This window comes from Oncorhynchus clarkii, chromosome 19 (genome assembly GCF_045791955.1).
Source record: "Oncorhynchus clarkii lewisi isolate Uvic-CL-2024 chromosome 19, UVic_Ocla_1.0, whole genome shotgun sequence".
Lineage (NCBI taxonomy): Eukaryota > Metazoa > Chordata > Actinopteri > Salmoniformes > Salmonidae > Oncorhynchus > Oncorhynchus clarkii.
The window spans coordinates 40,242,133-40,252,420 of record NC_092165.1 but is presented as its reverse complement, the minus strand read 5'-3'; the positions used below and the strand labels follow the sequence as shown (position 1 = coordinate 40,252,420).

The 10,288-nt window shown below is 44.0% G+C and overlaps 1 protein-coding gene across 1 annotated transcript in view; it reads right to left on the bottom strand.

Moving 5' to 3' along the window:
• Window positions 1–5,182: 5,182 nt before the first annotated feature.
• The window catches only part of LOC139375184 (protein unc-79 homolog), a 50,658-nt gene continuing 45,552 nt past the window's right edge, over window positions 5,183–10,288 (bottom strand). The window contains exons 42-50 of the mRNA XM_071116740.1: window positions 8,024–8,128; window positions 7,840–7,917; window positions 7,638–7,727; window positions 7,306–7,481; window positions 6,949–7,132; window positions 6,620–6,823; window positions 6,076–6,153; window positions 5,953–5,994; window positions 5,183–5,843 (exon numbers count right to left, since the gene is read on the bottom strand). Of these exons, the coding sequence (XP_070972841.1) occupies window positions 5,655–5,843; window positions 5,953–5,994; window positions 6,076–6,153; window positions 6,620–6,823; window positions 6,949–7,132; window positions 7,306–7,481; window positions 7,638–7,727; window positions 7,840–7,917; window positions 8,024–8,128 (1,146 nt within the window). The 3' untranslated portion in view covers window positions 5,183–5,654. The remainder of the gene's footprint in view (window positions 5,844–5,952; window positions 5,995–6,075; window positions 6,154–6,619; window positions 6,824–6,948; window positions 7,133–7,305; window positions 7,482–7,637; window positions 7,728–7,839; window positions 7,918–8,023; window positions 8,129–10,288) is intronic.

Below are 10,288 nucleotides of genomic sequence, written 5' to 3'. Positions count from 1 at the left end.
TTCAGTTGTAAATAGGTATATAGAAAGATAGGCCTATAGTCTTATCTATCACATAAGCAAAAAAAGAAGAGACAAAATGAGAACATGTTTTAATTGAATGGCATACGGTACAACATTGATAAATCCACTGCGTGTTAATGATAAAGGTGTTATTTTTAGCCTGTACCCATGGTGCCTCTCCTTTCTGTGTCTCAGAGATCTCCGTACTGGTCTTCTCCTGGGGCTCCCCCAGGGCGCAGGACGTGTTCTCAGTCTGTCTCACACTGTTCATTTTTAATGAACAGCTATTATCAAACACAGCCATCCCCCTGGGGCTTGATCATGCTAATGGGACAACTTGTGGGCCACTGGGGTTCCTTTGGTGTCAGGTCTTGGCACGGACATTCTCTGTGCATACAGACTACGTACATAGGACTGGTCAACCACTTCTGCTCTGCTACCCACATGCGTGACTGAATAGAACAGCTGACAAACCCAAATCGATCAACAATCTGGGAATATGTGCAACATACCCACCTCAATAGATAATAATATAATTGGAAAAAGCTATGGGCTCTGGTAGATGGGCCATAAAGGAATCAATTGGTCAATATTCTTGAGGATTTTCTCCTTGCACATTCTGTAGGACATTTTAAAAGGGAGACCATTTGAAGCACAACCACTTCAAATCAAATCAAATCACATGTATTTATATAGCCCTTCGTACATCAGCTAATATCTCAAAGTGCTGTACAGAAACCCAGCCTAAAACCCCAAACAACAAGCAATGCAGGTGTAGAAGCACGGTGGCTAGGAAAAACTCCCTAGAAAGGCCAAAACCTAGGAAGAAACCTAGCGAGGAACCAGGCTATGAGGGGTGGCCAGTCCTCTTCTGGCTCTGCCGGGTGGAGATTATAACAGAACATGGCCAAGATGTTCAAATGTTCATAAATGACCAGCATGGTCATATAATAATAATCACAGTAGTAGTCGAGGGTGCAGCAAGTCAGCACCTCAGGAGTAAATGTCAGTTGGCTTTTCATAGCCGATCATTAAGCGTATCTCTACCACTCCTGTTGTCTCTAGAGAGTTGAAAACAGCAGGTCTGGGACAGGTAGCACGTTCGGTGAACAGGTCAGGATTCCATAGCCGCAGGCAGATCAGTTGAAACTGGAGCAGCAGCACGGCCAGGTGGACTGGGGACAGCAAGGAGTCATCATGCCAGGTAGTCCTGAGGCATGGTCCTAGGGCTCAGGTCCACCGAGAGAAAGAGAGAAAGAGAGAGTTAGAGAGAGCATACTTAAATTCACACAGGACACCGGATAAGACAGGAGAAGTACTCCAGATATAACAAACTGACCCTAGCCCCCCGACACATAAACAACTGCAGCATAAATACTGGAGGCTGAGACAGGAGGGGTCAGGAGACACTTTGGCCCCATCCGATGATACCCCCGGACAGGGCCAAACAGGAAGGATATAACCCCACCCACTTTGCCAAAGCACAGCCCCCACACCACTAGAGGGATACCTTCAACCACCAACTTACCATCCTGAGACAAGGCCGAGTATAGCCCACAAAGATCTCCACCATGGCACAACCCAAGGGGGGGGCGCCAACCCAGACAGGAAGATCACGTCAGTGACTCAACCCACTCAAGTGACGCACTCCTCCTAGGGACGGCATGAAAGAGCACCAGTAAGCCAGTGATTCAGCCCCTGTAATAGGGTTAGAGGCAGAGAATCCCAGTGGAGAGAGGGGAACCGGCCAGGCAGAGACAGCAAGGGCGGTTCGTTGTTCCAGTGCTTTTCCATTCACCTTCACACTCCTGGGCCAGACTACACTCAATCATATGACCCACTGCATCTCTCACATGGGTGGGCAGACCATTCCATAAAAATGGAGCTCTATAGGAGAAAGCCCTGCCTCCAGCTGTTTGCTTAGAAATTCTAGGAACAATTAGGAGGCCTGCGTCTTGTGTCCGTAGCGTACGTGTAGGTATGTACGGCAGGACCAAATCAGAAAGATAGGTAGGAGCAAGCCCATGTAATGCTTTGTAGGTTAGCAGTAAAACCTTGAAATCAGCCCTTGCCTTAACAGGAAGCCAGTGTAGGGAGGCTAGCACTGGAGTAATATGATACCTTTTTTGGTTCTAGTCAGGATTCTAGCAGCCGTATTTAGCACTAACTGAAGTTTATTTAGTGCTTTATCTGGGTAGCCGGAAAGTAGAGCATTGCAGTAGTCTAACCTAGAAGTAACAAAAGCATGGATATATTTTTCTGCATCATTTTTGGACAGAAAGTTTCAGATTTTTGCAATGTTACGTAGATGGAAAAAAGCTGTCCTTGAAACAGTCTTGATATGTTCGTCAAAAGAGAGATCAGGGTCCAGAGTCACGCCGAGGTCCTTCACAGTTGTATTTGAGATGACTGTACAACCATCAAGATTAATTGTCAGATTCAACAGAAGATCGCTTTGTTTCTTGGGACCTAGAACAAGCATCTCTGTTTTGTCCGAGTTTAAAAGTAGAACATTTGCAGCCATCCACTTCCTTATGTCTGTAACACAGGCTTCTAGCGAGGGAAATTTTGGGGCTTCACCATGTTTCATTGAAATGTACAGCTGTGTGTCATCCGCATAGCAGTGAAAGTTAACATGATGTTTTCGAACATAAGATATATAGTGAAAACAATAGTGGTCCTAAAACGGAACCTTGAGGAACACCGAAATGTACAGTTGATTTGTCAGAGGAGCAACCATTCACAGAAACAAACTGATATCTTTCCGACAGATAAGATCTAAACCAGGCCAAGAACTTGTCCGTGTAGACCAATTTGGGTTTCCAATCTCTCCAAAAGAATGTAGTGATTGATGGTATCAAAAGCAGTACTAAGGTCTAGGAGCACGAGGACAGATGCAGAGCCTTGGTCTGATGCCATTAAAAGGTAATTTACCACCTTAACAAGTGCAGTCTCAGTGCTATGATGGGGTCTAAAACCAGACTGAAGCATTTCGAATACATTGTTTGTCTTCAGGAAGGCAGTGAGTTGCTGCGCAACCGCTTTTTTTTTTTAAATTGAGAGGAATGGAAGATTCGGTATAGGCAGAGGGAGTCTGGAAGGTCATCAAGGAATCTTTGTGTTGTCTGGGAATTTATAGCATGACTTTTGATGCTCCTTGGTTGGGGTCTGAGCAGATTATTTGTTGCAATTGCAAATGTAATAAAATGGTGGTCCGATAGTCCAGGATTATGAGGGAAAGCCTTAAGATCCACAACATTTATTCCATGTGACAAAACTAAGTCCAGAGTATGACTGTGACAGTGAGTAGGTCCAGAGACATGTTGGACATAACCCACTGAGTCGATGATGGCTCCGAAAGCCTTTTGGAGTGGGTCTGTGGACTTTTCCATGTGAATATTAAAGTCACCAAAAATTAGAATATTATCTGACTACAAGGTCCAATAGGAATTCAGGGAACTCAATGAGGAACGCTGTATATGGCCCAGGAGGCCTGTAAACAGTATCTATAAAAAGTGATTGAGTAGGCTGCATAGATTAACATGACTAGAAGCTCAAAAGGGTCGGTAGTGTAACAAGGAGGTGAGGCCTCATTTAACACAATAAGTTCATCAGGCTTAAGCCATGTTTCATTCAGGCCAATCACATCAAGATTATGATCAGTGATTAGTTCATTGACTATAACTGCCTTTGAAGTAAGGGATCTAACATTAAGTAGCCCTATTTTGAGACTTCAGAGGGGGAGAAGTCCATCAGGGTCCAAGCTGAGCCATGTAGAGAGGGAGGGAGAGCACCGCAGAAGAATGTGAATGAGAGACTATACAGTAGTCTGCCTTTCCTGCTTTAGATGTGCCACTTGATGATAATGCCATGGGACACTCCGGGCAATTTAAACATTCATGCATTGTCCAGTCAGGGCACTCTGGGTTGCTCTGTAATAAAGAAGATCTGACAGGCCTGAACAGGAAGGCCACGGAGCCTCTCTATCTCAAAAAGCTCTGTGTGGCTTGCCCAGATAAAATACAAGGTATTTCACAGGGCTGAATGGGAAAATAATCACCTTATTTGTTTACAGTAATATAGCCACTGTGGTATAAATTTGATTATTTCTGTAATTAGAAGATTTTAGGTTGCTTATGTGCTATTGAATGATTATGGCCAATCAGAAGACACACTATTGGTTTTATGAGTATACTGTATACTTGTTATTAAAAATCCAGTGAGTGCTTCTGTGTGTCTCTTGTCTGTGGCTGTTAGCTGCACGGCTGAACTGTTTGCTCTCAAGCAGTAAAAATCAGGGAAAGCCCATGCATATCCTTGCTGCTCTGTGTGTGTGTGTGCGTTTGGTTTTACTTTCCTTGTGGGAACCATAAGTCATTTTGTGGGGACCAAATGTCCTTTTGTGGGGACCAAATGTCCTCACAAGGATAGTCAAACAACTAATAGAGCCCCAAGCTTGGATTTAAATGTTTAGTCCAACTATCATGTGGTGTGATATTCCCAGACAACCCACTGGGCACTCACTGGTTGAATCAAAAAACAATGTTGTTTACAATGTAAACAATGCGTGTTGTCAGCCGCTGTAAACAATGTTGTTTACAATTCAATTTGAAACGTGGAACCAACGTGGATTAGTCGTTGAGTTGACGTCTGTGCTCAGTGGGAAGTGCCCTTTCCATAATGTGATTAGATCCCACAACAATGATTTATCATGACAAACAACATTAAACTAGAGGTAACTGGTTCTAGGCTCTACAGGGGGCGGTAGACACGGACTCACTTGTCTTGTTTACCTCCGCCGTCTGGCTTCACCCTGATCGAGTTACAGTGCTCCTGCAGTATCCCATATTGTGTCAGATCGATCTGGGCTCTGTTGGCTAGAGGAAACCTGTCTGAACTGGGTAGAGGGTGAGACAGGTGCCCTAAAGTCCAATTGTCTTTACTGATAATAAAATGTGATTGATATTGGTTTGTCCTGAGCAAGGATATGCATTGTGTTTCCCGATACAGCCTTTGGCTTTAGCAGTCATTTAGTTTTCCCACAGACCTTATTCAATATATACTTTAGTTACTGTGCAGATGTACAATCATATCACACTTTGTGCACTTTTAACTGCTCTCTGTAGAGATGACAAAGAGACTGAGACATACTGTATATTTCGAACATGTGGCTTGATTTTTATTATTTTGTCAGGCTTGCAACCAAGCAACTGAAAATAACAATATAGAACATGAGTATCACCAAGTAAACAAGCCTGAGCTTCAGCATACAGCCTTCTCCATCCATCCACTCCAGTCATCTGCAGTGCTGCTAGATATTCTCTCCATCTAGTTTGACCTCTGATGATGCACACAGCATGTTGGGCACCTAAACTGTTATTTACTGTACTGTTATCCCACTGCATCTGCACACCTGCCCGACCTGTACTCACCTATCCCTCTCATTGCACAAAAGAGTAGTATAGATATTCAAAGTTTAGACGTTTAGACGTTGCTACGTCAGAAGCAGAGTCTTAAGACGGTGAGAATCAATTTATGCAGGAGTCAACTTCCTGGTGTTAATGGTCAGGCAGGCAGGCAGGCAGGCATTAAGCAGATGCACGCTGGTCCTGAGGTGGCCTGGGTCTTGGTGGATCTCGTGAGAGGTGGGCAGGTCACATAGGGTAGAACTGTGAGGCGGCCTCTGATGACTGGATCTCCACCTGGGCCATCTTGAACTGGGTGCACTGCAGCCACTTGCGCAGGGCAAAGGGCAGGGTCCCGGCTGCCTGGCCTTGCAGACACTGGTGGTTCACCCTGTTCTGGATAGCCTGCAGTCGCAGCTGGAGCCCTGCAGACAGATGCTGCATGGGACAGTGGGAGTTTTTTCACTGGATGTTCTGAAAACCCAAGCATCTATATCCATATATGAACATAATACAAATCATATTTGAATTGCAATTTAATTCTTACCTTTAGGTTGGATTGAATCATGGGCAACCACATAGGTATTAACTGATGGAGAGAAGAGGGGAATTTTTTGTTGAAATAGAAAGCAACATGAAGTGTAAAATCAAGTGTTTGGGAAAAATGTACCTTCACGAAGATGGTTGAGTTGCATTCTTGTAGAGCCTCCATCAAGCTAATGACATGTAGACACACCATCTCCACCATCTTGGAAAGTTGAAGAGAACACATTTTTATTACTGCAAGGGATCATAACTTGATTTATGATTACCCCCCCCCCCCCCCAAATATGAAACAAAATGTATGGTAGAAAAGCAGTCTCAGGCCGGGATGCTATCCGACCGCAGATTTGAACAATGCACCATTTAAAGATGATTTCCAATAGAGCCAGCATTGACTGAGAATATGGTCTCTGTGAACGCAGGAACATTTCCTTTAAAACCTGCATTGTGGATAAAGCGCGATCAGATTGAATCTCAGTCTTACAAAACAGCAATGTCCTGTCAGACATAACAACGATATGTTGGTGATTTAACCAATTCCTCTGTCACATTCACGACAACAGTCAGAGGAGTAGTTCACATTTAACTGTTGCACGTCTCCAAGCACATCGTCTTTCCAGTCCACCCCCTCTTGAAGCTGATGGAGAGATAAGCATGTGGATCTTCCTTACCACTTTGTTATGGGCCATGAGCTGCAAGATGCTGGGTGTGACGCGGCTCCAGAACTCCAGGCCCGTCAGTATGGCATTGGAAGAGAACTCTGTCTGGTTCTGGTTTTGCAGGGCCGAGGCGGCCGCCGCCTGCTCACAGTAGATGGTCCACAGCTGGGCAAACATGAAGGCATGGAACAGGGAGCACATGTGCAGCACTGACGTCTGCAGACAGAGGTGGCGAGGAAGAGAGAGGTCAGTGACACTTTGGTTTTCATGTGAAATCTTCATAGGTTTCCGTAGCAGTTTCTTCAACATTTATGCATATAGCACTTAGACATTTTCCTGACCTTGGATTGCTCAGGGAAGCCGATGAGGATGATGATGAGGTGGTCAGCGATGTGTGAGCCAGCGTCCAGGGGGATGGGCATACAGGAGGTGGAGCCCTGGTACAGGGCATAGTGGGTCAGGGAGCCCAGGAGCAGCCAGGACAGCTGGCGGATGTGGGACACACACTCGATGAACTCCTTAGGTCTGAGGAGGAGACAAAGGTTAAACGCTTGTTGAGCAAACATTACAGTGTTATTAGAGTCACCATTCATTCTAATGCCTGATAAAAGTAATTCTGGTAATAGAATATCTTCATGATTACAGACAGTGAGATCACTGAAAGTAACATCAGTGCTGTGACTGTTGTTGCCTCTCACCCCTGCTGCATGGTGGACGGGGGATGGTAGAGCCAGGGAAGATAACGGATCACTGCCTTATTGTCACGGTGATTGCCTTTGCTGATCTCCATGGCAGCCACCTGTGCCAGGCCCACTTTCAGGTTTCCTCCAAACGTGTCCTCGTGCAGCGGCTGACAACACGCTTTCATATGGTTCTGGACAGAGTCACATGATCACATGACTACGGCCCTGCGTTTCCCCTGATCACTTGACCAGGAGAAACTCAGGACCCTCCACATGACACGATGGTTAGAGATGAGACTTATCCACCCATCTTACATGAGTTAAGGCAGAGTAAGGAGGAAACTCACTTTCAGTTTGGTCAGTGTGTGCATATCCGCTATGAAGTCTAGAAGCTCACTGATGTATTGCCTCATGCATTCCATTGCTGCTGTCGTGCACTGAGAAAGACAGAGAGAATAGCGCAACAATCAAACAACCCATATGTTTATTTCAATAGGTCATCATAAAGGAACACAGATAACCAATGTACTGTATTATATACTGTCTTACCCCTGGAAGTGATGAGATCATGTGCTTTGAGAGAATAGTAGACTCTGCTAGCCTCGTACCAATATCTGAACAAACAAACTGACAACATCCACACATAGTTAACATAAAGACATTTGTAAAGTTATCTTTGGTACTTTTGGGTTGAAATCTTTTCCACAAGTAGTTCTGATTGTACTACTTTTACCTGGACCAGCAGTAGCAGGTTAGTATCGGGTAGAGGAGACTTGAACTTCAGAGCCTGCAGAAGCTCCATCACCACAATACGGGACATATAGAACTTATCTCTCTCCTGTGAATACACAAAATAGCTCAGGATGAGGACAAATGAGGATAGTGGAAAGAGAATATAGAAGATAACTGTGTACAAATGTTGGAATGATTTTAGAGGAACCAAGTGAGATAGGCATACTGGGGAAAAAGGTTTGCCTGGTGGATGTTTTCTCTAAGCTGTCTTATTTAATATTTCAGGGCTGTGTACTGTTTCTCTCTCCCTCTCCAGAGCTGCCTGTGTGTATGTGTACTGGAGAATAAAGGTTGTCTGTGGTCTGAATAGAGACAGAGGATCTGATTAGCATGGCACCCAGTCCAGATCTCCGCTCTCCCAGGGTCCCAGTTCAGATGAGGCTGTCAGCCTGGAGAGCCACTGCCCTCAATACAAAGCCCTGCTACATCTCTCTCTCTTTTCAACCAAAGAAATCATTCCCTTCTCATCAGCATGAAACCAAAATATATTGAGTATAGTTGATTTGGGGTCATATTTGTTCAAATGTTCTATGCGTAGTGCAGTAGTGATAAACATAACTTCCCAAACATCCGTACATCTACAATAACCCAAGCACTGAAAAATCCTCCTTAAACGTGTGTTTGAGACAGCTCACCTCATAAGACTAACTGCACAGGAAACATTTAAATAGACGTAATCAGTCATATTGACTCGTGTTTTGAGAAACGGATGTTATATAGCGGGGATTAACCAGGCTGGAGGAAATCAATAGAGCTGGAGACATAAAGCATGGTGCTGTGACAGCAGTGGTGTGGTAAGGATCCATCTGTCCTGCAGCAGGAGACAGCCCAGGACACAGCTCTAACGGAGGGAGGCTTGCCCTCATACATCCTCAGCCCAGAGCCTCAACTAACGATGTAAATCAATACTGGCTGATTGTTTACTTAACTATCTGTGACACACAGCCACCTTCCTGTCTAGCAGGAGTGGCTGGGGATAAGTATTGTCACCAAGAACTACAATATACAGAGGCCTGCAGACATGGATTCATGTTTAACAATGCGGGACAAAGTCATATTTCCGTATCCCTTTTCAAATTGGGCCTTTCACATTAGAGGTTGACCGATTATGATTTTTCAATGCCAATACTGATACCGAATATTGGAGGACCAAAAAAAGCCGATACCAATTAATCGGACAATTTAATTTCTTTTGTTGTAATAATGACAATTACAACAATACTGAATGAACACTTATTTTAACTTAATATAATACATCAAAGAAATCAATTTAGCCTCAAATAAATAATGAAACATGTTCAATTTGGTTTAAATAATGCAAAAACAAAGTGTTGGAGAAGAAAGTAAAAGTGCAATATGTGCCATGTAAGAAAGCTAACGTTTAAGTTCTTTGCTCAGAACATGAGAACATATGAAAGCTGGTGGTTCCTTTCAACATGAGTCTTCAATATTCCCAGGTAAGAAGTTTTAGGTTGAGGTTATTATAGGAATTATAGGACTATTTCTCTCTATACCATTTGTATTTCATATACCTTTGACTATTGGATGTTCTTATAGGCACTTTAGTATTGCCAGTGTAACAGTATAGCTTCCGTCCCTCTCCTCGCCTCTACCTGGGCTCGAACCAGGAACACATCGACAACAGCCACCCTCGAAGCAGCATTACCCATCGCTCAACAAAATCACGGCCCATGCAGAGCAAGGGGAACAACTACTCCAAGTCTCAAAGCGAGTGACGTTTGAAACGCTATTAGCACGCACCCCGCTAACTACAGTGCCTTGCGAAAGTATTCGGCCCCCTTGAACTTTGCGACCTTTTGCCACATTTCAGGCTTCAAACATAAAGATATAAAACTGTATTTTTTTGTGAGGAATCAACAACAAGTGGGACACAATCATGAAGTGGAACGACATTTATTGGATATTTCAAACTTTTTTAACAAATCAAAAACTGAAAAATTGGGCGTGCAAAATTATTCAGCCCCCTTAAGTTAATACTTTGTAGCGCCACCTTTTGCTGCGATTACAGCTGTAAGTCGCTTGGGGTATGTCTCTATCAGTTTTGCACATCGAGAGACTGAAATTTTTTCCCATTCCTCCTTGCAAAACAGCGCGAGCTCAGTGAGGTTGGATGGAGAGCATTTGTGAACAGCAGTTTTCAGTTCTTTCCACAGATTCTCGATTGGATTCAGGTCTGGACTTTGAC